A 27,510-nucleotide genomic window follows, 5' to 3' on the forward strand; every position below is an offset into this window, starting at 1 on the left:
AAATGTACCTTCATGCTGATAAGGTTGAAGAGGCACTATCTTGCGGGGGGTCAAAATAGCAACAGTTAAGAGATAATAAACTCGCCTAGAAATGTGTTCCCGCATTGCTCGCAAGTGGCGACCATTTCGGTCGCTCATTTCATGAGAACAATTACAGGCGAAATAGAAGAATAAGGGAGAGAACACTTGCATTCAATTAAAGAATAAATTATCGAACGAATGGCCTACTTTCAGCACATTTTCCGAAACATGCTACGACAAAGCTGCGCGTACGGTACGAAAAGCGATCATTAACAGATAGTCGTAAGGCCCACCCGTAGGCACGCCGTACCCGCAGCGTGCCCTAGAGGCTGCGCTAATCCCCGATATACGCAAGAGAACACGTCGCCTACGTTAATTAGGGCGCCACGTTAAGTTGAAGAGCCACTGGATCTAGCGCCCTCCTAATTCGAATCCGGCGTCTAAGGCATTAAATGTGCACTCGCGCTATGCGAAGGCTCCGGATTACGTTAATCTACGAGGAATCATTGACCGTGCGTAAGATGTATTTCACGGGCATACCTCCCTCTTCCCGCAGAAACACCAGCCTTGGTAGCAGGAGCCCTGAGCAGCCAATCTTGGTCGGTGCGCCGCGCACCGCTACCCCAGCTTAGCCGAGCGCTGTGACGCCACTGTGCTCATCTCCTGGCTGTAAGCATACACCCCAGCAACGCCTTAGAATTGGAAAAATACAGCCCCAGCTCATTTTTCTGACTCAAATCTCCCGCTGAAGCGGCGCCATTCTGCGATCCTTATACGCTGCGCCACAGTTCAGCGTACCCATTTAGCAGCCGGCACAGGCTTTCGCAAACGCATCCAGCTGTTGCTAGCGGCAGCATAAGTGCTCCGGCGGCGACTACTGCATGAAATGCTGGACCCCTTGCTCTTGGGAGGCGTTCTCCGGGACCCGCGAGGCGAGATGTGGCGCCGTGACACAGCGGCGCGCTATTCTTTCCTCCGTGGAAGGAGCCTTCCGGGCCCAGGAAGCTGCCCCCGATTGCCCCCTTGCCGAGCGCCTCCGGCCGCCGCCGCCACATGACGGGCGCGCACGCCGTCGCGGGGGCCGTCTCCTCAAGCGCAGGCTGCGCGCCGTCGAAGCCCGTCACAGCGCACGGGCCGCGGAAATTGGCCCGAATTTCGACTCTCTGCCCCCCGACAGACTCTGGGAGAGAACTTTTCCTCCATGCGTGTCAACGGCGCTGCATGTCACCACTGGCGCTATCCCTTACTCATTCTCGCCGACGGACCACAATAAAGCGCGCACGAGAGCCGTCCAGGAGTGGTGGCGGTGTTGGGCGCTGATGCACGTCCGAGCGGTGCCGCGCACGAGACAACGGCTTCCTTCTCACGAGCACGGGACGCTGCAGCCAGGTCACGTCAGCCCCCGGCCCGGAGATCGACGCCCTGTGTCAATATTTAAGCATAAGCGCTCGAGCGTGCACTCGCCGAGATGAGTGCACGCGCGCACACACACACACGCACAGAGCCCCGGGCCGCAGTCGTCGTGGTCGCTTCGTGGTCGGTAGTATTTGCGCTCCGTGGCGGAACGTTCGGCTTTCCTGCGCCCTTTGTGCTTCGCGGTGTCACCTCGCTTTTCGGCACGCCTCGGGAGAAGCCGTGGCCGACCGACCGATTTCCACCTCTTTACACGAACGCGTCGGCAAACAGGGTCACACGGCGGCACATAGTATGCTGGGGAGACGTACCAGCGCGTAAGGCACACGTGTCCGGACCGAACACGAGTGCGAATCGCGTGGAACCGACACCCGAAGGGTCGAGAATGAAACGTCCGTTAAAAACGGCTCCACCTCGAGCGTGCGAAGAAAGCGGTGCTAAGAGAAACAATTGGCGCTTCCACATCTGACGCACTTGCGGCCAATATATGCATGGCCCCATTCGCTCCTTCTTCACGTGGGAGCAGCAAGAGCGGGCAATTGAGACGGACGGCGCTCCCCACACAGCGGAGAGAGACAGTCCGGGAGGGTCTCGGAGAGCCCGAGCGACCCGAAGCTGGCGACAAAGACGGGGTCCCCCGAGACGCATAAAAAATGCCGGCGGCCTCGCCTTCCGCACGGCGCGGATCGTGTTCCCCAAAACTGCGTAAGGAAGCGCAAGAGTGCACACTCGCCGTCCCGGCCAGAACCGAGAAAGCCCAGGCAGACCCGCAACTATACCGCAACCTTGCAGCTTGCTGACGAAACGGCTCGAGCCTTGCGGGCGTGCCAAAATGGAGGATAAAGAAAAACAAAAAAGACGTGCGCGCGTAAAAGCTGCTGTTTTTTAGGTGCACCAAAAGCTGCAGTCAGGGACGAAGACCGCATAAATGGTTAACTCGAATGTTCTGCGATCGTGGCCCTTCTTGCGATTCCAAGGTGGACGGTACCAACGGCAACGCCGCATCGGCAGTGGAAATGCCACCGCGCACGTGCAGTTTCATTATAGCTCTGCAAAGCCGTACAGAGCTCCTGCCGGAATAGATGTATACCTGCTTCCCCCAGGCATAATCTCCTATCAATCAACGCCTGCAGAACGTGCGCCGGTTCCTTGCACCACGTGAACCAGCCGTTTAGGGCATACTGACACCAAGTGCTGACAGTAGAGGCCGCTCTCAAACCCGGTTTTTCTTACGAGACTACCCAGACCGGATTTCATTTCTTTCACTGCTACATAAGTCGGGAGTTCCCATGGGGCAACAGCTGGCAACTTTAACAACGAAAGACGCTATGCCAAATATTAAATTTGAAAACAAATTAGCTCACTCAATCTGCATCAAAACGACGCCGAGTTTGCAGTCTACAAGACCAAATGATCTCACGAGCCCAAATTTATCGCTATTACTTTCTCCGAGTAACGCGCGTTTCGAGAATCACGCTCCAGCGAGCCGCCGACTAGTCCAGCGGAGCAGAAGTGAGACCACTGACCAGCGCTTCTCGGCTGGACAGGTGCCGGTCACGACGTGGCCCGTCCGCCGTTACTCGCGGCCCCGGGGCGCACAGAGGAGGGCGGCCGAGTTGACACCCCTGGACGCTCCATCACTCGCGCCGCCACCCCCGGGGTGGGCGCGCTCGGCGTTAGCAACAGCGGGGCATCGCCTCGAAGCTCCGGTGGGAAATGAAACTGTACTCCCTCTCGCTCGCCCTCGCACACCAAAGTCCCGCGCAGGCTCAAAGCAACTACGAACATCCCCTTTCTATCGCCTGCCCCCCACATATTATATAACCGGCGTTTTCATTACTGCTCCCCACACCGCACTTCGTGCATATACGCACGCGCAACGTGGCCGTGGGCGCACAAAGGTTATTAATGGCGGCCAGCCGACAGCCGTTACAGCGCCGCCACCACCCCCCGGTGGTTAGGGAGACCGGTGCACGCCTCCGGTCACGCTAATGAAACGCCTCTCCGTGAGCCCGGCCGAAGAAGAATGGCGGTCCAAATAAACTATCAGCGAGAGAACGGGCCGGTGTCCCAAATTTCCTCTCGCCGGCAGGAGCGCCACCACTCCTCTTTTAAACACGCGTGAAACTGACTCGGCTCGAGGGGTGTTCCGCCGCCCCGGAGTGGCAGTAGGCAGACGCGCGGAGACTGCCCGAACCAGCGTGTTGGCCGTCAAGAACCGATCCGAAACGGGTGAGAACGAATGGACCACAATGGCACGCACAGGTAACAAGGGCGCACTCTTGCCTAATGACTTTGAAAACACACGGGCCACATGAGAGGCGCGAGCTGCATAGCTTAAGAGGTCAAGAAAAACAAAACAAAACAAGAACAATGGCTAATGAAGGCTTGAGTTGGGGCTAGTTGGTGAAAATTCCAGCGTAGATTAAACATTCGCCGCAGCGCGTTGACCGAGGCCAGGGACTACTAACAATAGGGACTACTTAGGACTACTGTACTAATTAAGGTACAGGGACTTCTAGGGACTGAGGATGGGCACTACTAAGAAGGCACACAACACACACAATCGTGTTCGCTTTACTTTCTCGCCCATTTGCGCTATAACCATCACAAATGGCCAACTACGCGAACTGTTGGGATCTCTGAAGAGTGCTACAAAACGGCTATCAACCTCAGGCAGCCTCAGACGCGCGTCTCGGACTGTGTGTGGACCTTCGCGAAAGCCGCTCAGTGACGATCACTGAAAGGCAATCAGAAAAGGCTCTTCTCGGACGGCAGGCCCCAGAGTCGACTCGGGCCTCGCGAAAGGAAGCGCATCTTTAGCGGCGACGTGCAAGAGGGCCCGCCGAAGGGAGAGGGACCAACACAAACAAGAGCGTAGGCAGTGATACAAACAGGCGCGGGGGCAATGGGACGCGCGGGGCAGAGGGGCGCGCCTGGAAAATATAGAAGAGGAAGCGCACTAATACACCGACAGCGGCGCACTTCCGCGTTCTCCCTTCCTCAATAGGCCGGCAAGAGGGCGAGGAGGTCCTCCGCATGGCACGCACAGCCGGAGAGGGAGGGGCAGATTCTGCCTCCATGCCCCATCGGCTGCCCCCGTCGCGGCCCGTGATGTACGCGCTCTCGGCCCCGCACTGGTGGCCCAGGGATGAGGAAGGAAGAAATGCCTCCTTTCCGGGCCCGCTGATGCTGCTGCTCCTCTTGCTCCGTCCCGGCAGGGCGGCCGAGCCCAAATCCCTCCTCACCGAGCGCAGCACTCGTTCAACGCGGTCTTGTCAGCGTGACAAGCCGGCAGTAAATAGCGAAAGCGGTTAACCGCTTATAAAACGGCTTACGGCGCCGCCTCGGGAGGTGGGGGTGACAGGCTCCCACGGCAACGCGATTCTAAACACGTTTGCAGGTCGTAACAAGGCGACTTGTTTGCAGTCAGACGCCGCCGCTTGCGGCCTGCCAAATGAACGGGCCCCGATCCAAGCTTCGCCCAAGGCTGCCGGCGCGCATACGAGCAGTAATGGAACAGCCAGTATTTGTGCGCAAGTTAGCGGAGCACAGAGGGACACGCGTAATTAATCGCTTCCGATAATGGCCGCGCAGTTATTACGTACACTGGGCACCACGGTTCGGAGCGTCAGGAAAGCCGCACCCGGGCTGTAGAAGTTCTTTAGAGCATGTTTCGCCCAAAACATGTCGGCACCATAAACGAATGTTGTCCACACCAACCTCAACAGTTCGTGTGAAGTGAACCACCTCTTGCTTGCACTTCGACGCTCCACTGGGATCTAATAAAAAGCGCGCTCCCCGAGCACAGCCCAAAGAAAGGTTCAGGGCTTGTCCATCATATTTCGAGTGTCCTTTTTATAACAAATACTGCCTTTGTGGGCAAAACGGTTACGCATCATCACTAAATCTAGAAATCCTTCGAAATGCGTTAAAAATAGATAAAAAAAAAAGCGCGGGCGGGCACGCTGCTTAATGCGAGTAAGGCACTCACAGCACCCGTACGAATACCTGAAAGACCATTCACCCGTTCGACATCATTACCATCGGCACAGACGGCTCATTTGATGTGCAAACATCTCTCTGGGAAACCGGCCTCAAATCTGCACATTGTTCGCATTTTCTTTGCACGCCAAATACACATCCTGCGCAGCGTAGGGTGGCGCGCTTTTCTTTTGGGCGTTTTTACGCGAACAAAAACACCAAAGCACGAAACAAAATACAGCATCGACAGGTCACCTCCGGTCCTTATAATATATCTGCATACAATTGGCCACGATAAGCGGGCCGCCGGCAGAAAAGGGGCAACTTTTAGACGGCTCCGCACTGACCAGGCGGAAAATGATGCGCCCGGCTGGTTCTCGGACGTATACAAAGTACTCCACTTTACAATGCGATAGGTATGCTAAATAAGGAAGCAACGCCTCTCCTTGGGGTGCCCCATGCAGCGCACTTGAGGCCGCAAACAGTCGTCAGCCAGCAGCACTCGTTCTGTGTTTCCCTCCCGCGACTACTTGTGTGTCACTTTCTCCGAACATGCACTGCCAGGGTCGGTGTAATTAGTGCCCCATGACTGCACTATCCGGCCTAACAACAACGGGGAAAACAGAAATCGCGTATACATTCAACGGCCCGGTGTACTGGCGAGAGCAGTGCAATGAGAGAGTAAAGCGGATCATATCTAGGGCAACCTTCGGCCAATGGCAACGCGGCACAATACGCGCACCTTCAGCAGCGCTCCTCCTTCACACCTCCAGTGCCGGTTCTTTCCGCACTCCCCCCGAGAAGCAAGAAGAGCGGACAAAGATGGCGACGAACACCAAGAAGCACGCAACAATCTCTCACAAACCATTATTCCACCTCCGTCGTCCTTTCCTCGCCGACTCCTTAGGTTCCCATACGCCCCCAGCCGTGCACGTTCCAGGAACCGCGAAAAAAAAAAAAATCCCGAAGAACAGGATAGGAAAAAGAAGATATCTGGGGGAGGCCCTACGGTAAGCGCAGTAATCGGGCGGTCGACTCTTCACAGCCGATGCATTCCATTGAAAAGTTCTGCTCGGAGGAAGCAAGCAAACTAAAATGGTGGCTGAGGTTGGGTGAATCCGCTCTCGGCTTTCTTTTCTGCCTATAGGATAGGTAACGTGAGGCCATAGTTGCGCGCACGCTACATGAAAAGCACACCGCGAGCTGGCCTGATCCCACTGAAGCTGTACATGACTGCACAAAAGGTGGGGTCCGTTTTCGCGCTCCCCCACAATGCATTTACGGCAGGCCTCGGAGCTTTACCGCGCCCGTCTCGCTGCTATAGATGCATGTGAAAGGCAGACATTTTCAGCTCCAACGCTTTTTCGCCCGATTTACACATTCCACCTGAACTTGGTCTCCCGTCCATGGGGCACTTGCGGATGGATTCTTTTTCGACGACTAGTGGTGAGCGCTAGGCACACGCAGTGAATCGTGGGCATTAATAAAGCCGGGCATTCTTGACACTAACCAGAAAGGGCTCGGAAAAGCAAAACCGGACGTGCAAAATCAAAATTCGAATAACAGTATCTGCCTATCCGTAAAATAAATTACTGTGGAACAAACTGGAACTGCGTCTGCAACAAACTGCGAAAAGGAAGGACTAGGGCTGCTTGTCCCCCTTTTTTTTTTTTTTTACGTATACCGAGCCGTTGTCTGCTTTTGCCACCATTTTTATAAAGCTTTATAGAAAGTTACAAGGAATAAACACAAACGCAATCCCCCTTTCCCACGTTTTTCATTCCTGTGCCTTGTTCCCAAACTAATTTTCAACCGCATAGTAAGTGAACACGCCGAAGGTGACTGTGCCACCATGACGCAATTAACCAATTCTCCCCAAAGTGGAAAAGGCGTCTAGAAGTAGGAGAGAACAGAGGAACCCAACTTGGTCCATGGCTCCGAACCCGGCTACAGAAAAATTGGTGCTGCACAACTAAGTTTACATACGCATCACGCATCCCTCTCTTCCTCGGCTTGCCTCTTCATGCGCCTTAACGGATTAAACGCGGAGATAGAGGCCAAGCCCGACGCACAATGACGTCGCCATTCAGTTTGAACCGCCCTCGCACAGCGCGTGACCAAGTAACTATCTTCCGTGGTAGTTCACATCGTCTTCGCCGCAGCAGAATAAGAACATAACCAGAAAAAGCGACTTCTCTGAAGACCCGAACGAATTTCACACGCACAGCCACATACCACCAAGTCTTGGTAGAGTTATTTTACAGGCCCGCAGAGCTCTTGTTTTCAACGCGTGGAAAGAACAAAAAGTAGTGGAAAGAACAAAAAATGGGACGCGCCCTCTCGTACGTTTATTTCCTCGCTCGTTGTGCGCTGCTCTGCTGCTGTTACAAAACATGCTTTCAATAACCCTCTTTTTTTTTTTTTTTCAATCCCCTGGGATGACACCATCGGAGCGGCCCATTTACGAAAAACACTGCCAAGTTCCTGTGTTGACATGCTCTTACAGGCCTCAGTCGGGATTACGTCAGCCGACCATGTCCGCTTCATGGCGTTGGCATTCCTACACTACGCGCGTGCCTACAGTGAAGCAATCCTCACAGTAGCGCGATTGTTTTCGGCACGTACGGCGTACGACACGAAACCCAGCTGCCGCTGGAAACCAAACGAACAACCAGGGACGCTTCATACCTCCGACCAAAACTGTGCGAGCGCTGGCGACCACGTGTTTCCCCGTACGATCGTCAACCAACCCAGCGGGCTAATCCTAGCTGACCAGGTGAGACAGAGGTGTGAGTAAGCGGGTTCTCAATGGTCCATAACGGGACACAATTCTCGAGTCCGTGAATTCGCTATGTAATTTGATTTAAACGAACTGCGACGTATTCCCGCAGAGCTCTGCCTAAATGCCGCGTAATTTGACGCTTAGCTTACAAAAAATCACCACGATGATAATATTGCACGCCTCGGATACACATTAGAAAGGGATAATTTGACGCTTAGCTTACAAAAAATCACCACGATGATAATATTGCACGCCTCGGATACACATTAGAAAGGGATAATTTGACGCTTAGCTTACAAAAAATCCCCACGATGATAATATTGCACGCCTCGGATACACATTAGAAAGGGATAATTTGACGCTTAGCTTACAAAAAATCACCACGATGATAATATTGCACGCCTCGGATACACATTAGAAAGGGATAATTTGACGCTTAGCTTACAAAAAATCACCACGATGATAATATTGCACGCCTCGGATACACATTAGAAAGGGATAATTTGACGCTTAGCTTACAAAAAATCACCACGATGATAATATTGCACGCCTCGGATACACATTAGAAAGGGATAATTTGACGCTTAGCTTACAAAAAATCACCACGATGATAATATTGCACGCCTCGGATACACATTAGAAAAGGAATGCAGAACAAGGAATCACTTCAAAATTTTAAAATAAATGATTCGTAATACCGTAAGCGTATTCTAAACGACATTCAGGGCATTTTGTTCCATTTTTGTGTTTCTTCAAGGGCATTGCAAAACGGCTGACGACGAGAGTAGGCAGCGAAGTCGAGTAAGGTTGGTGTGCAGTGCGTGAAATAAAAATAATTATCAGTAGTTGGATGATTGGCAAGGCCAGCGGCCTTGTCCAGCACGCACCCCCTTTTCGTGCTCCATTGGTTGTGCTTGCGGGTCTGATGGGACCCGACGCGACGTTTTGTTGGTGCGGGTAACAGGTCTTCTCTACCAGCCCTTATCACTTAACCAGAGCAGCAACACACCCCATGGTTATAGTTCCGAATTTTCTTGACGTCTCCCTCTTTGTCTTAGGGTTTCTCTAAAGTTGAAAGTCAATTAGCCGTTGGGACGACGTCGCCGATTTCCCTGGGTGCAAAGTGGAGTCATTCGCTCGACGGCACGCGATTGTCAGAAGAACATTGATGATGTTCTCGTCAATAAAAAAAAAGGGGGGGGGGGGGGGGGAGCATCATACCAAGCGGCACCCCACGAGCAACAAGCATTTGATTATTGTCGTCGGTTATCTACGAGGATGTGCGCGGGCTGGTGCAGTTGGGTCCGCCACGTCTAAAGCTGTAGTGCCACATCTTCAGCCTCATTGTTGCGGGGCGTGGTGGATGAAAGACGCACCCAGGCCAGGCCCCCCTGCCGCGGACACTTTGTTTCCCGCAGGCTGGCTGACACACACGCACACACCCTGCGGGCAGCACAGCAGCAGGGCCTCGCCTTGCTTCACTGCCGGAATTTCCGGAAGCGTCAGGGCCCACGCGAGAGCTAAAGAAACCGGCGAAAGTAGGCCCGGTCGGCCGCAACGGGCTGCGCCAAAGGAAGGAGGGAGTGACTGGGCGAATATGTGTCACGGCCAACAGGTGCGCGTCGGAGCAGGCCACCGCGAGAATCCCGGGAATCGGCAGAGCACAGACGCACGGGGGGAGGAGAGGCGAGACGCGCAACCCGGTTGGTCCGAAAGGGGTCACGTGGCGTTGACAAAGCGACCACCGCGCCTTTCCCGCGGTGCAGTTCCCGCGTAACTTCAAACTGTGCTGTTCAATTGGCCGCACAGCTCGCCTGTGTTGATTGCTGCTACTTTTTTGCACTACAACTGAAGTGTAACCCCAAAATGGTGCTACAAATTAGGACGAGTTGTCGACAGAATACCCGCCTGGCTATTGTCGAGTGGTTATTACAGGCAACACCGTTTTCGTTCCCTGTCTGAAGATTGTTACCTGGGCAAACAAATTTGAGTGTGTGCATTACACGAGGATGACAGTTCGTTTCCCTCAAGCAGACCGTGTAACGACAATGTGGTACGCTGCCGGAATAAGTGCTACATGGACTAACGGTAGCTCAATCCAGTTAAGCAATCCCACCCAATGTATGCGTAGCACCACTGGAGGCGGACAGTCCACTTCCGTATAGCCAAATATAAACCCCACTACACAACCCAAATAAATAATGGGATGGCTCAAGAAGCGTATTTGCCAACCCCCTTTTTCCACGAACTTGCCCCCTTGGTAGCGAAAATGTAGGCGAGGGAAAAGTGAGCGCAGCGCACGCTATCTACTGCTTAGCGTTCGCAGCGCGGAGCCGTATTTCCGTTAGGCATGGTTAGGTGTATTTTTTGCTTACGAATTGTACTGTGGCTATTTTGCTGTAATGTGCTTTCGGTGAAAAGTTGCCGCATAAATCGATCGCCGTGCGATACCTGAGCGCGATTCGTGCAATGCGTGGCACGCACAGACTCGCCAGTGCACCACACCTCAGATTCCACTCGGGCAGCAATCGTTACTTCGTGCAGCCTAGCGTCACTGAATAAAGGCTTTTAGAGTACCGGCACTCTTTTCTCTCATTTTTATGTGCCGCCAGGATTTTCATTGGTCGGTCGGCACCACGTGATATTTGTTTACATATGGGCGCAGCCATTTTGTTTCTGGGCGCCTCTCCTCTCTCTCTGCTCCGCAGACGCTAGAGCGGGCGGTCACGCTCTGCCCGTCACAACAGGCGGCGGTTTCGTTGGGAGAGATGGCAACACTGCAAGCCAGAAACAAAATGGCCCCCAGACTAATCCGGGTGCACGAAGTGGCGCTACTCTTTAGCGTAGCTTATGTAGTGACGCTAGTGCTGCCCACACAGCTCAGCCTCAGCTCAGAGCTGCATCCGGGAAGCAGCAAGTCGGGAGAGGCAAGCTGCCCGCAGGGGGGAAGCTCCCTGACGCTCTTGTTCCGCCGCCGATTGGCCCAAGGTCGACATCAAGCTTCTGACCGAAAGCACACGCTCGAAAAGGCGCGGGACGGCCGGCCAATATGAGCCACGTGCGGGGACGGCAAACAACTAACGGTCATTATGCTGTCAAGAGGCGAGCCAGTAAACAACATCGCAGTTAGGCGAGAGGCCTCCGTCGGTGCGGCAGATTTCCTTTCCCAGGTGAAAGCGCACTGCCGCAGCGGCTATCCGCAGGTGGAAAGCGGAGGCGGCGGGGGGGAAGGGCGGCTACACGTCACACCAGCGACCGCGTTACGTCGCAGCGCCGCATACGCGTGAGCTTGCAGCCAAGTCGGCCGCGTCCGCAACCAGCCCCGCGGGCAGGCAGGCACTACTATGCAACGCCACTCACGGCGCCAACCGGTTCCAGATAATTCCGAACGCGTGCGTACATGCCGCTCGGAGGAGGGAATACAAAGCTGGCGCGCAGCGATAAAGCGATGACGCCACGCGGAGGAGTGCTCGCACAAAGGAACCAAAATGGCGGGGCCCGCGGAGGCAAGGAAAACAGGCCGCGATCCGATGGAGAGCGAGCGTCCGCAAAACCACATCGAACGAAACTCCGTGCTTTTCCCAAGCTATCCGGAGCGAAGAACAACGGCGGGAAGAAGAAGGGAGTTCTTCGTCAAGAACGTCGCGCACTTTTTTTTTTCCCCCGTTCAAAGTAACCCCAGCTGTCTACGGCGCTTTCTGCAGAACTACTCGCATGTCCGAAGAGACTGTGCTTTGCAGAAAAGTCAACTACAGCGGAAGTTAACTTCAGAGCAAAGCCAACTTTTCCCGCACGCCAAAGTTGCGTCCGTCATGGTGTATTCAAAAGACGGACCTTGTCAGTGATTCGGGCTGCGGACAGTGTGCCACGTCCAGCGACGTCACTGATTCGGGCACTGACCGGCTCCACTTCGAACGTCACAAAGTGACAATGCTCAGCGCTCGCTTTTGCGCTCCTCGATTCTGGCGTGGGATTCCTACTGCAAGAATACGGCGACTACAGACTACCCCGCCCCTTCATTTTAGAAATTACCACCACCCACTATTTTTTTTTTATTTCACTCCCACTGAGGCCCGCGCTTGAGGACAATTACCAATACACCACGCTTGCTTAATGAGGAAAATTTACTTCAGATCATATAATCTGCGTCGCATTTCCGAAAATTTCGACTAATTAACTACCAAACTACTCACTCTTAAATCGCCGTTAAAACGGTGCAATGACTGCGAAATGAATATGACTGGAAAAAAAAATCACAGCAGCTTTCGTAATTTCGGAAATACAAATGCAGTTTTCGGGATTAGTGTAACGCAGTGGTATCCTGAAACATGCCAATATGTATCTTAAAGTTTCGCGTGATTGTCAAAGGCTTCGGGGAAGGGGGGGAGGGGTCCTGTTGCAATCTAACACTTTCCTATTTTAAATTGCGCGGGCTGTGGATTCTTAACAACTCCCACAGCGCAGAGGCAGGTGGCACGCCAGGCTGTTGACGATGATTTTTCCCCTTCTGTAAGAGAGAACTCCCACTATAAGCAATAGTTTGGGGGGACACCGAGCCATCACAGCTGCACGTAATCCGACGCTAAGTATGACGCTACGACGAAAGTATGCCGCCAAGCGTTTAACTGTACTTTGGAAGAATTTCTCTTTCGGCTGGAAGTTTACGGGTGGAGAAGCGCAGGAAGCCCGCACAAGGCCATGTTGCATCCGAGTAGTTTAGTGAACGAGCAGGTAGCGCACCAAGATGTGTCGCGGATGCAAATGCGCATTCGTCCACTGTTTTGTTCCCACTGAACGCTCAATGTACTTCACCAACAAAGGCACGCATTCAAAATGAGGACGGATTTGCATTGCGCAGCAGTATTCCACACTGACTTCCAAATGGGCAGCAACCGTTCTCGACGCTATGACTTCATTATTAGTTACAATAAAAACACGCTGGCGTATAACGGACCGCACGAAGTGATGCGGAAGTCGTTTTATGGAGAAGTATTTTTGTTACTTATTCCAGCGCTTGCTTTCAATAGCTAGAGGCTGCGTCAAGGCGGTCAGAAAACGGGCAAATACGGGAGGTGCGTTTAATTGCGTGCGTTTAATCCACACGCAATTACGGTTATAAGCGTGAAGAGGCGCAGTGGTCGGTTAAAGCGAAATGAGGTGTGTCAAAATGCCCTTAGGAACGATAAAAAAAATACTAGTAGAATTCACTTGTGATGATTTTCTTTAAAATTCAAATCCTTCGTTGGCCTGGGAGAATCATTACGGGTATTCGAGCGTGCGTGTGCGGTCAGCTTTTGAGACTGACAGCGTACTTCGTCGCAGTAGTGCTGTGGGGCACTTAACCGGTACTAGAGTTCTACATGTGCGGGAGCTATATTGAAGAACTCTAACCGGGACGAGAGCTGCGCGCCTCCGCGTGACGTTATAGGAAACGCGCCTGCCCATACGACTCGGCCTAAGACGCCAGGTAGTGTGAAAAGTCGATGTCAAACAATGCCTTGGAAAGGAGACAGTGGCCGCACATTGTGTGGAATAGCAGCCCATCGGTGCATAAATGCAGGAACAACGCGGGCCGTGTCGAGCTCCGCGAAGCATTTTCAAAGCCGAGCAGAATCGGCGGCGCGGCCTCGGGAGATTAGGCGGTGCGGGAAGACACAGTGTAACGGGGGGGGGGGTCCTTTTTTGTCACGCCCGCCAAGGTCATCAACGCCGCTGATGGGCGAACAATCGCGACAGGGCCGGCCGGAGGAGCGGCGAGCGAGGTCAGCGCACAGGACACCCGGAAAGAGCGGCCGCCGCGATTAGAGGGGAGTGACGAAAAGAAAAAAGCGGGTCAATGCCACGCAGGGAGGAGCGGAAGTGTGGCAGTAGTGGTGGTCGTTAGGCGCCTCCTATCTTGCGGCAGCACTGCGGCCAGAAAAACAAGCCGAGAAGAGCAGCAGCGGCAGCAGGGCGGCAAATAAAGGAAGCGGCAGATTATACGCGCGCAAACAAAAGCACGCCGCCGCGCCGAGAAACCTTGACACCGCCCGAAATAGCGGCCCTTTCCCGCCGCTCTCGATTCATCGTTTTGCATAAGTCGCCGACGCGCTCTCTGCCAGCCGCATTCCCAGCGGGAAGCACGAAGCGCGGCGGCAAACTCTGGGGCCCCGCGGGTAAGCTCTCGGCCAGCTCGAGAGCACCTGAACGCGAGCAATGGAGACCGCCAAACCCGATTACGCGACTGCACGGGCGATTGCGCGTGTACCGAGCACGACGGAGCAGGCGCGACTGCCGGTCGCGCTGCCTACTTCTCTGATGGCGGCGAAACACAACAAAACCCGCGATTTCAGGGGCAAAGAAAGGCGGGGGATTCAAATTTATCGGCAGCCCTACACAGAGAGAGATCAGACGTACACACGAAATTTGAACCAAAACGGCTACAAGCGCAACCGAAATGACCTCCGCATTGTACCGTTGTTCAATTTCTTTCCCATTTAGACTTCCCGGTCAGCCTGGCACCACACCCGCGTTTCGTGGGGAAAACTGGGTACAATTTAAGGCCAGACAAACGAACGAAGAAATGTTTACATAATTCAACCCGCACCCAGTGGGAATTTCAGATCATACATTCGGGCTACCACTACTAAAAAGGTATCCAAGGGCGTGGAAAATTCGAAACTGAGCTGAGCCCAGGGTCTTTAACATTGGCTGATGAGAGAACAACCCTGTGCCTGACTATCGTTCCACGCTCACCGCAAAGTGCAGCACTAGGAAGTAACGCCGGCAAACGACATACAACCCCAAAACGAGTGCAGTGCCATGTTTCAAAGAAAACATGCAACACGGGCAATAAAGCGCTCTGTGAACAACGCGATAAGGACGCTTTCTCGGTTGGCCGCTCGTTGACTCGAATATTACAAAAATAAAAGATGAACCCCCCCTCCCCCCCCCCTTCCCCCATTCGGCACATAAACATTGAGCACAATGTAAGGCAGGCCAGCACGACAAACCTTTATACATTCTGCGCAACTCACCCCCCCCCCCCCCCCCTTCCGTCTTCGTTAGCAAGGAAGCGTGCACACAAAAAATTTTACAGCTGACCTCCTTTTTTGCGCACATTCTGCACCGTTCGTGCTATAATCAAGTTCTGACGTCGGTTCTTCTGAAGGGTCGACGCAACACCAGCACAGTAGAACTGAATGGTGCTCAGAGAAGGTTCACTCAATTCCGGAATGAGATTCAGTTGCTCCTAACGGTGCGGAAACTTGCCTGACATAACATCACGCTCTCCTGAAAGTAGTCACGGCGTTGCTTCATTTACGAGACCGAGCGGTGCGCAGCTCTTCAGACTTTAATGATTTCTGTTCTTCGCTGCAATTCTGAGGCGCACGTAAACGCTAGCAAGACCCACGCGTACCGCATCACGCCCGGCGATAAAAGTCACGCTGTCAAAACTTGCAATGCCCGCTCACTTCAGACTGGCCAGTCTTGAACACAACGCGAGCCAAAGCTACACGCCTGACCCCTGCGAACGGCGCGTCGTTTCAGGCGGCGCAAACTTATTCTAATGAGCTCAACAAGATGAATAAACCCAAACGCGGTCCCCGCAGCTCACATTGGGCTCAGTAGCAAGCACACCAGGAAGCCAGGCGCAGTTTAAAAGAAATCTGAGTTAATTTAATGCGAAAACACGCCAGGCAGCGGAATTCGGCATCGTAAATCCTTCCATTACATCGCGGCAGGAGCGAGCGGCGGTGCAATTCGTCGGAGACAGATCGAAGCCATTCGAAAGCGCTAAGGCGGAAGCGGATCGGGAAGCCAATCGTGTCGCCACAGGATGAGGCCCTTCGAGAAGGTGAGACGGAAGCAAAGCGTCCCACGTTCCTCGGACTTTTGTTGCTGCCATCAGGCCGAAAGCGTCGCTTGCGAGGTGCGCTCAGACGTAGCCGCTAAAACGAGCGGCCCACCGGCGACAGCTCGAGGCGGGCGCTTCTGGCACGGGGCTGACACCAGCGCTCGTGATGTCGCTTTGTCGTGTGTTTGTTTTTCGCACCGGTTTAAAACTGCATCCGAGGCCTTTTGCGATGATAACATTCAAGCGGAAGAATAGAAGGCAGGTCTTCCAGACAGAATCACTCATAAAGGGGTTCCTGGGGGCCCGAGTAATGGCCGCTGCGCGCAGAGGGGGGCAGGCTGCAGCGGCCAACGCCCGTGCGCTGCCAACCCTCGGTGGCGACCAGTTGGCACCGAGCGTCGCGCAGCCCCCGACGTGGGCCCTGGCATTCGTCCGCGCCGCCGCTCGAAAGGGGAAGGCGGCCGGCCATGGAACTGGGTCAAGGCAGCGGCGGAAAAGGAGCGCGGCACGTTTTACGACCCCCGGGCATCGATCAGGCACCATCCTTCCTTCCTGCCGCCCATCTTTTCTGTTTGTCCACGCACGCCTGCGTGTTCCCGTTAGCCGACGAACGCTCGGGAAGAAAGTGCACACCCAAAGGAACCCCGGCTTGAGCGCCTGCGCAAACAATGGAGTCTCAGCAGCATGCGAAAATCCAGAGATGCGACAGTATCAAGCCCTGCGACCTGGCTTGATAAGTGCCGTCGCAAGATTATCGCAATAAACACCGCGCCTGACGGAGGCGGTGCAAAGTACCCGACGCTATCTCGCCCCCTCGTCGGGCTTCTGGCGACGCACGAGTTTCCGCGTCAGTCCACGTCTTTGAAGACGGCGAGTGCTTATAAACGCGAGAAGACGGCGAGCCCTCCGGTTCGTGGTGTCCAATCCGGCGTGGACTCTTCCCAGGCTCGGTGGACGCGAACCTGCGCACGGTACTTCTCGCAAGCGGCGAGCGCCACGGCGATGCGGAACAGCCGCGGGGTAGCCTGCTGCTGCTGCAAACGGCTTCTTCCTGGCGCAAGCACCGCGAGTGGCGGCCGCAACCGCAAAGACGGCGGTCGCCGAATTGGGTCAAGGCTTTTGCCGCGCTCAGGCACTGCGCGGCCGACTTCCCGGCCGGCGATCTCACGCCTCTTGCGTCACTGCCGGCAGCGGCCAATGGGGCGCTCCCAACACCGATTACGTCACGCCACGACAGTCACGAAAAAGAAAGGCGACGGAATGGCAGCCCCGCTCCTCACGACCGACTGCACGGGGCTGTTGTGTGGCGAAGACGGTGCACGGGAGAAGCCGGCAGTAGTGTACAGGAGAACATCCGAAGGTTCCGCTGGCCCCTCCGCACCAACGTGTGCTCAAAATTCCTGCTGAAATCCCACAAAACTGTCGCAATACCCGGTCAACTCAAATTCAGTCATCACCAGCCAATCGCGCAATTGGGTGAATGGCGTTGCAAGTAGATTAGGCTGAAATTCGCTTTAAAACTTTAATGAGCGTTGTTTCCACTACCCAGTCTTCCGATCGGTGCGAGTTGTACGTCGTCTTCACGGTCCGTTGAACGGTCGCGCACGTCGCTACACCATGGGGTCGGGAAGAGCGTATTCAATGCTGCCCGACTCATCGCTGCGCCAGCCGATGACGCACGCAGAGTGGCCGCTGCGCGCGCGCTGATCGCGGCGCAAGGTTGCCGGTGTGGCATCAGCCGCCCACCACACGGGTTCCGGGAGCCGGACACCGAGGGCGGCCACAACGCGAGCCCAGTTGCGTGCAACTGTTTTCGGCCCACGAGTGATAGTGAGTTCGCAGCGAATTATGCTGCAAACTTAGAAATTGAAAGCCCTATTCCGTGCCCGGCACTAGATTCACTCACTAGGTCGCGTGTTCGTTCCTGGCCGCTGAGGACGTATTTCTGACGGAGGCGAAATGCAAATCTGTGCGCTTTGCACGGTAAAGAACCGCAAACGATCTAAATTAATCCGGAACACTCCGCAACAGCGCACCTCCTCGGCACGTCGGAACTTTGAATTGGTATTTAGCACCAGGATTCGAAGTAACCGTGACACACATGTGAGCTAGGTCGTGGCGCCGATGTTCGCCCATTTTCGCACAAACCGGAACCCGCTGGCGTTGCCCAAAGTGGCTGAATAAGAGCCCGCCCTATTTCTGCCATTCGAGAGCCGCTGCCCCGCGCGCAAGCTACGACGTCCGCATTTGCCTCTCCGCGAGGCGAACGAGTGACACGACGGGAGCGCGCGTGTACGTCGCGGGCCGCGTCTCCAGACTTCCTTTCGCCCATTCTCGACACGTGCTAGGAACGTGGGCGTTATTTGCGCTCGAGGGAGACCGCCTCCACGAGAGGCCCCTTTCCCAGCCAGATAACACAACGATGCCGCCGGCGCGCGCCACAAAATATCAGGCACTCTTTATTCGGTAGCCGCGGGGCCCACGTACGTCCCTGCTGCCGCTGTACCCTCCAGAACGGGCCTGCTTCGCGTACAGGCACGCACGTATGTGCTTCGCTGACGAACTACCACCGCGCGTCGTCGTTCTTCACCTCGACATCGCCGCTTCGGCCGCTCCTGGAAGCGCGCACACCCCACTTGCAGCTGGGTGAAAAGTCTGGGCATGTTTGAGGCGAAGCTGGACCGTTTGGCTTGGAACGAAAACGGTAGGTCAGGTTAGCTGAAAACGAAATGTGAAGTCTGCGCACAAGGTCATGATCGAATTACCCGTGATAGCCCATCGAAGCGAAACTTGGTGCAAGCCCGGAAATTGACACTGACGGCGAATGACGTGGTGCCAGACAGTAGAGGCACGCAACGTGCCACCCACGCCTTCGACAGGCCGGGAAAGCCGCCCACTCGCAGCCTTTCTTCTCGAAGCAGTGATGCGCGCGTGCTCATTACAGCTCGTCCGCAGAGGAGACGCAGCCGCCCGGGGCCATAATTCCCGGCTCCAAGGGTTCGCAATCTTTCGAGCCCTCGGGAGTTGAGTTGGAGCGAACGAACGCCCAGCGGCGCAGAAAGGAAGGGGCAAGGCGAACGGCGGGGACGAAGAAAAGCGGCGGCGGTGAGAGGAGTGCAGCGGCAGGAGCGGAAAACCCGTTCGGGCGGCCTTGGAGCGCCATAACACGGCGGCCCGCTCGGCACACGCACGCACACCAGCACGCAGCCCGTCGGAGCACCGGTGGAGCAGAGTGTGCGCCACTGCCCCACCTCTCTCCTCGCCCTCCATTCCGATGCGGGGACAAACAACACGCGGTCAAGACTCGTTTTCACGCAAGGCCTCCTCGGGAACCGCAACTGCGCTTGCGACCACGTTTCCACGATACGTTACAAATTATACTGCGCACTGATTCATTCAGCGGCAGTGACTCAAGGGCTACTGCATATTCGATTACTCACGTGTGATGCGTTCCAAGGAAGCTTTTTAAATTGAAATATATAAATATAGCTGCTAACCGATTCACGCATTCAGCCTTGCAATTTAGGACCTCCTCCTTTATGACAAATTTTGTAACAATGCTCATAAAATAACAGAAAATATTCGGATGAAGCAGACAACGAACTCCTCAAGCTCCCTCTTTAGACCAGCATTTAGTTTACGCCAATACAAGTACTGGTGTTGGGATTCTACAACCTGCAATACATACACTCGTCACGATGCCAATGTTTGTAGGAAAACAATACGCCAAGAGGAAGGAGAGAAACGGCCAGGCAACTCAGCACCAATCATGCGAGCAAGTGCCGTTTTGGTAAGGCCATACACGACGGGCAGTGGGAGCCCCGCGTAGGACGGCGCAGTGACGACGAGCAATTAGACGCCACGACAAAGAAGACAGCAGCCGAGACGCACGGAGCAGCCCGAAGCCGGAAACGCGGGGTGATATCAGCAAGCCAGCGGCGTGACAGGTAAAGGAAAATCTATAGCAAACTAGCGAGAGGCCCGTGGGAAGAGACCGTGAAAGAAAAAACAATTACCTCATCGCGTGTTCCCAGGCGGGCCTATCAGTCCTCCTCCTCCCCCTTCCGATACATTGGGGGGAGCCTCGAAAAACGGAGCATCTCGCCGGCCACCTCGAACGACATGGGCACCACTACCGGGCGGCCCCTCTCCCTCCCCCGCCGAGAGGAGTAAGCGGAGTCGAAATTTCGCTTCCCCTCGGCCGCCCTCCTCCCCACCAGCCGGTGGCGGCGCGCAGCCGGGCGGAACCAGCCCACTCCGACGCATTGTCAGCCGCAGAGAATGAGGAATTTCAATTAGAATGACAATACCGAAAGACCCGGGAACGCGAGGGCTCGCAAGGCGCCTCGCAAAGGGGTCCGCCAGAACGCCAGCTTCCCAAAGAGCCGGGTAACCGAGTCTTGCGAGATCGCCGCGCGGTTTTGCACTGCCGAAGGCCACCTCTGGCACGCCTGGCAGTTTTCGCTTGTTCCACATGACCCGAGGGCACTTTTTCTTTCGTCGTGCTAAAAATCGCCGCTTCCATCGCAGCCACGGCGGTCTACTTGCGGACGCGGAGATCTCCGTTGCTTGTTTGCCAACTTGCGCGAACTTTATAGTATATTCAACATCATATTAGCCCTCTCTCAAGACTCGTACGTTTATTTCAGACTTGGTGCTACTACTACTACTACTACTAAACGCTAAAATCAAGAGTGTGATCTTGATGAGTAGAATGACCACGGGTCTAGTGGATAAAACTGCCCCTCTCCCGACGCGGGCCAACGGCGTGTGCCCTTCCCCCCGAGTTGGGCAACGTGTCACTACATTCGAGGTTATACATGGTTTCTTCGAAAGGAGGGGCAGCCCTCAATTTTTGTACCAGTTAACAGAACATTTTCAAAACGCACGCGAAATCGCAGCAACCTTACGTGCTATTAGCAATTAAGTTATAATCCAATTGCGCTGAATACTGAAGACAGCGTGGCCAGCGAGAGCCCACAGTCACTCATATCCGTCCTGCGTAGCTTCGTACGCGTCGGCTCAATACCGGTGGCGCCGCGGCTCCCGGAAGGGAATCATTCCTCCCCTAGACACGGCACCAGGAAATGGGGTCACGCAAATATCAGTACTGCAAAATGACGGTGATTTTTAGGTATATCGCTACGGCTGTCAACAGCCAATGAACGAGTATGCAGGCTTGAGGAAATTTATCTTGTTCATAGTAGGTTGGAATCGTTCCACGTTCGCTCCACCATCGTCGTGTTCTTCGCCACTTGCAAAGCTTCCACTTGTCTTCCAACTTATTATTCTGAAACCCTAAATGAAGGCGGCAGCTTCCTTCGCGGACATTCGAATGGATATTACCACGCTCTTAATCAACCAACCTCATCGGTTGTTCGTATTCTCCCCGCACGCATCTCCGGGATTGGCGAGAGACGTTCAAACGCGCAATCGCGGTTCACACGCCAAAAACGCCAGAGGTTGAACAACGCCGGCGGCTCAAACGCGCCACGGCGTAAGGTAAATTCGCCGCTCTAATTGAAATGAGTCATCTCTCTTCCTCTTTTTCGTTGAACAAACCGTTCCAAAAGTAACTTCCACCGCAGTTTTTAACGAATAGCAGATTAATTTTATAGCTACAGCTTGGCGCTCTCAATCACACTTTTCAGCTGTCACACAGCAAATTTTCTCGGATGAGTAGGAAGTGAAGGCACGATGGAGGCTGCAAGGCCCGCACTAGGTGTCTCCAAACTCTCCCGACAAGAAGGCAGGGGATGCACGAGGGCGCATGCGGTGAAGCTGGTCTGATTACTCGGCGCGCCGAGCTCCGTTCACGCCAACAGCGGAACCAAGTTATTGCGCTTCGCCAGCCCTTGCAAGGGCAGACGCCACGGCTACGCTTAGGCAGACTGCCCGCCGACACAGCAAAAGGGCGCGAGCGAGGTGAGGCATTCAAAGGCACGGGTACTCACCCGAAGGTCCTTGAAGAAGATGGTGCTCCGAGCCCAGTCGACTTGTGCGAAGAGCGACTGGTCGATAACCTTGCACATGAGTTCGAATAGGTCCACCTCGCACTGGTTGTACGTCTGGTTTTGCAGCAGTCCAAAGAGCTGCGTTTGCCACTCCTTGTCGTCCAGCATGTTCTTCTGGAACTCTCGAACCAGCGCCGGAACCTTGGCTTCGTCGCCTGCTCCCAGCGGGCCCGGCTCATACGCCGCCGGAAACGGCTTGGGCGGCGACGACGGGCCCTGCGACCCGAACAACGTCAACCATGCATGCGCTACGCCAGCCCCCTTTTAGGCCACCACCCCCGTACATGCACCCGTACATGCTGCCCCGCAGTTCTCGAAACAATGCGTCTCTGCCCAGTTCACATACGTGCAACTGCGCCCAGATGCCTGCCTGCACTCTTAGGCAAAAAGGACTAAAATTTCGTCCTTTCGGGGACTAACGGCCTCTGCCACAATCATTAGTCCCTTCGGGGACTAACTGCGAGGGGACGAACGGTTAGTCCCCCACCCGGATGGTCCGTTCCGATACTCCCCAAGGACGAACTGCGTAGAGTGCAGAAAAAAGAAAAAAACGCCAGCACCGGCAGGGATCGAACCCCCGACGTCCGGAATTCTACACAAGGAACCCGACGCGCTATCCGCTAGACCACGCCGCCGGATGGTCCCTGCGGCAGATAATATTCAAGTGTACCGGGTGTAGTTCTGTGCATAACGCAACAGATCCGTTGCAACTGGTGCCCGAATTTCTATCTGTGCAAGCGAACGTGACCGCGTTTTGCGCCTTTCGCTTAGCGCTTTGCTAGGTTTAGGGACTATTGCTCAGTTCGATTCGAAGTAGAGCCTCACAACCATAGTTTTTTCGTAAATAACAATCAACTCTTCGTCGCCTAGTTGAGATAGGTAGCTGGGCGATCGGACGACTCATTTGTTTCCGCACAAATTAACGCAAGCTAAGTGCTTTCTTAGTGTTCGATACATATGTTAAGTGCTCTATGTAACGTATGTGAAAGGTGTCGTCTGTGTGAGTGTCAGAATAAGGAAACATGCCATATTTTCCTGCATCGGCGAAAGCGAATTTGGTGTTGCTTAGCCTGAATTCTCCAAATTCGCGTCGCTAGACGATTGCGACCGCGAAATGCAAGCGGGTTTTACAGCAGTTGCAGCATTGTCATAGCTTTGGTGCCCAAGGCAATTATGTACCGAGTGTAAAAGATAACTTCGAGACGCTTACCTGTAGCGAGCATTTTTGTTTTGCAGTTGTCATCAGCAATATGCGTTTTTTCTAGTCTGTTAAACATATACATATTCATTACGCTCAGGAATCCAGTTTTGCTACTGTCACTAATTTTTGAGTTACTGTTAAGGCGCTTGAAAGCTTTCGTTGGCCGTTATTATCTCGCACGAATCGAATGCAACACAGCGTATCAACATAACCTCGCCGAGAAGCGTATGACAATCGCGCTTCGCCGCTCCTTGCCATTACCCGCCGCTCTACTAACCCTAGGCGATTTTCTTATAACTAACATCAATATTTTCTCCCGTGGCACCATCTAAAGCACCCAGTGACTGCAATGCCTTGTGTTTTGGAAATATAAAACTGTTCGCAGACATATGCGCGAAAGGGCAACGACGACGCCATTAGGGGATTAACGACGCAGCAAAGAGACTAACTGCATGCGTTTCGTCTTCCCGTTACTCCTTATAGATCGGCGGGGACGAACAGTTAGTCCGAATTTATGCACACGGCACGTACTCTGCCGCAGATACTCCCTTTGAAGATGAACGGTCGCCCGCGAAGACTAACGGCTGTATTTTAGTCCCTATTTTAGTCCTTTTTGCCTAAGAGTGTGGCAACGAATGGTGCCCAACCAACACCACACCAACACTTCCGCTTGCGGCTTCTTCATTTTAGGGACGACACCGAGGCAAGATATTGCTTAACACTTCCTGGAAGCGCGTGAAGACGAGGAGCAGGAATGACTGCGTGGACGGTAGGAATAATTTTGCACCATAGTTTTCTATGCGGCTGAAGAACTGACATACGACTCGCCGGCCCACAGCAATCCATAAAGTACAATTGCGTGGCTCTACAGTCGAACACGGATATACTGAACTACAAGGGGATCGCGAAATAGTTTCGTAATATAAAATATACCTCTCCGAAGATTGTCTGGTGAATCTGATCATCACTGAGAGCTTTTAGAGATTGTGGCAATCGGTAGCTTGCCCACTTGTTCCTCACAGCACAAACAATACTAACCATAGCGCGACCACCATCGCACTTATTTAACGTGAAAAAAGCCTGAGATTCGAAAAATCCGTCGTTGTAGACTGTGCCACAAGAGCGGCGCATCTGAACACTTAGGCAAGCTCGGCTGCAGTAGGCGATTAGGAACGTTCGGTTGGGAAAAGCGGATTGGAACACAATCAATCCCCCTTCCCCATAATAGCGTGCACGGAGAAAACTAGTGTGCGAGCAGCAGGTGTTGAAGGCTATCGAAGCGACGCGACGCCTTCTCCTCACCGAGCGCGGCAGCACCCGCGAGAAGTGCACTTGCAGCGCGGCGTTCGATATATCGAACGTGTCCGTGATCGGGAGTTCGGTACACGCGCACAACAGCGCTATACTTTTGCATGGGATTTGTAAAGGGGTTTTCAGACTGTTCGATATAGACAATAATTCGATGTATCCAAGTTCGATATATCCGTGGTTGACTATGAGTGAGAAAAAAAGAAAAACCTAGCGAATTGCGATGAACACAGCCGGTTTTCCTCCTTACGAAGTGCTTATTTTAAAGCTCCGCAAAGCAAGCGCTTCAAAAACCTGGGAACGCAAATTCCTATTCCTGGCCAGCAACGGCCTCCTCGTCTTCGAAAAGCCGCCAGACTATGGAAACTACAGGCATGGCACTGGCAGCTTGTTTCGCGCAGCGCACCTACAAAGTGTGTATGATGGCACGTTCAGCTTTTGCTTAACTATACGGGTTAAACGGTGGACTTCGCTTGCTAGCGACAAAGGCGTGAAGCGCTCTCAAGTTCAGCCTAATCCCACTGTCACCACATCAGACGACCACTGAGATGAAAGGCAGCCAGAGCGTAACATAAATGAGCCGGTTGCATCCGACAGGGATTTCGTGGAGCCCATTTTGTTCTGTATACCATTACGTTGATCCACCAGCCGATAATGCCAAGGGGTCGGAAGACTACGACAACGGGAGGCACATTATACCCAAGGCTGCGAAACACAGGGCCGGTGGCCATTTTCAGCACCGGGCTCCTCTTTTTGCGCTGCAGCAGTATACGGTCCCAAGGGGTGGCCCTGGTGCAGTCTGCCACCGAAGAACTGCCTGCCCCCAAGCAGCACAAAGCAAGGCGCCACACTCGACAAAAACATCCCTTCTCCTTAACCGAACATTCCTTCCCGCCACTTTCACCTGCACGCACCTCACGCCACATAGCTGAACTCCAGCCATTCGAACTGCGATTTACAGAAGCCCGACACGGGTGTGAAAAAATTGCTCCAGAGATCTTCCACGGCCAGACGCTGAGCAAGTGTTTCACACCGATCCCGCGGTCTCACAGGTGCGGCAACTACGAATGGGCATTATCCGGTGAGACACGTAGCTGCTGCGTCCGACACCCCAAGAAGACACGTCCGACGAGGGCCAGTGTTGAAAGTGCCCCTTAGTTTCGGCCGCCCAACAGCTACGGCAGGGGGCAAAGTGTGCCCACAAATGGTGCTAACCGGCGAACAGCGCACCTGCGTGAGCCAGGTGGGTGTGGGAGGTGGCTGTGGTGGCGCCGCCTTGTCCGGTTGGGCCGCGGCCGCCGCAGCAGCCGCGGCGTAGTGGCTCTGTTGCGTGGCTGCCGAGGGCGCGCCTCCGGGAGGACCCTGCTGCTGCTGTTGCTGCTGCTGCTGCGCCTGGTGCTGCTGCGTCGGATGCTGCTGCTGCTGCTGGGGCACTAGGGCCATCGGCTGGCCCACCAGTCCGGCCAGCGGAGACGGCGAGGAGTCTGGCGAGCTGGTCGAAGAGCTGAGCTGCGGGATTTGGATCTCCTGCTTGATGGGCCCGCCGGGCTCCGGGGAGTAGAGGCCCGGAGACGAGACGGACGCGGAGGGCGGCAGTGCGTAGTGGACTCCCGCGGAACCACCGCCCAGGGGCCCCCCGCCGGCTCCGGAGGCCTCGGAACCGCCAGCCGAGCTGCACTGGGACAGGGCGAGCTGCTTTTGGCGCAGCATCTGCAGTTTCCGGGCGCGGTCCCGCTTGTACATGGGGCCGAACTTGTTGCGGCCGCCCCTCATGCGGTCGGCTCGAACGGCTGCGCGGACAGAGAGAAACAGAGACGTCACCTTGACATCCAGCCCCGGCCGAACGACCAACACTACGATCGCTTCCTTTCTGCACGGCCAGAACAAGTTATTGAGTCCGGACAATTTCTCGCGCTCCGGAATTTCAGGCACCGATTCACACGAGACGTTTCTGTGCGAAAAGATCTACTTTCCGCTTTGCCCTAAGCATGCCTCAGCGACTGTTTCCAGCAAGGAAGGGGCGGGGCGGATTTCAAGGAAGTTGGTTGTGCGCTACAGAAGGCGCGGGGGAGAGAAATGCGCTTCACGCGACCGCCCTGCGGCCGACCATGCCTTATGGACGGTTTATCAACATCGTCGTATTTGGAGACAACGGGTGTTTCATATCATAAAGGCCTCGTTTGCCGTGCATCCCACAACTCGGTGGCAGCAGGTCACTCATTACGTCAACTAAACGGCAGCGCGGATAGTTTTTCGCTTTTCTTCAAATTGGCGCAGTCGGTGGTGCGAATAGCTCCGGATAAATATTTTTGTTACTGCCACTTGCGCATACAACTATGAAAAAAGCAAAAAAAAAAAAAAAAAAAAAAACTTGCCCCCCCGGTTCTCGTCTATGGCTGTGTTCCCCAACAACCATACACCCAACTCGACATCGCAGAGAAAGCCTCTGACGGCGGTGTTTTCATCCTCGTGCAAACCCTCACGATTGTGACTGCGCGCCATGGACGGGCAAATTTTTGCTTCCAGTGAGGCACACACCGTATTTAACGATAAAATGTTCCAATTCATTTTGCTCAAGAATTGCGGTAAAATCCGTGCGTGTGTGCGTCTGTCTACGCCACATTTCCACCGCTTAAAGCTGAGAGACAGGTTCTGGCGCGGCGCATCCCCTTCTGTCCTCTCCCGTCCCCAATTCCACGCGCCACTCCCAAGGGGAGGGGGGGCTTCATGCGGCCTTTCCACCAAATGCCAACTCCGATAACAGGATTACACCAGAAGAGGCGCAGATCACAACTTATGATCAACAACGGCTTCTGACAACCGAAGCCTTTGCACAACACAGCTTCCGTCAAAGAAAGATTTGCCGGCAGGTGCACCCGCCAAGCGCTTTCTTTTTCCCCGTGCCGAGAGAAGGGAAAAATGGCGACGATATTTGCCCTGGAACGCCCGG

General features: G+C 54.4%; 1 protein-coding gene across 2 annotated transcripts in view; it reads right to left on the minus strand.

Annotated features, from left to right (window-relative positions):
• Ftz-f1 (ftz transcription factor 1) overlaps positions 1 to 27,510 on the minus strand; it is a 353,164-nt gene that overhangs the window by 45,191 nt on the left and 280,463 nt on the right. For both annotated transcript variants that reach the window (XM_077675587.1, XM_077675592.1), the window contains 2 exons: positions 25,791 to 26,350; positions 21,992 to 22,267 (listed from right to left, as the gene is read on the minus strand). In XM_077675587.1, the coding sequence (XP_077531713.1) occupies positions 21,992 to 22,267; positions 25,791 to 26,350 (836 nt within the window). The remainder of the gene's footprint in view (positions 1 to 21,991; positions 22,268 to 25,790; positions 26,351 to 27,510) is intronic.

The sequence above is a fragment of the Haemaphysalis longicornis genome, unplaced genomic scaffold, assembly GCF_048455015.1.
Source record: "Haemaphysalis longicornis isolate Haplotype H1 unplaced genomic scaffold, Haemaphysalis longicornis Haplotype H1 scaffold_1, whole genome shotgun sequence".
Classification (NCBI taxonomy): Eukaryota; Metazoa; Arthropoda; class Arachnida; order Ixodida; family Ixodidae; genus Haemaphysalis; species Haemaphysalis longicornis.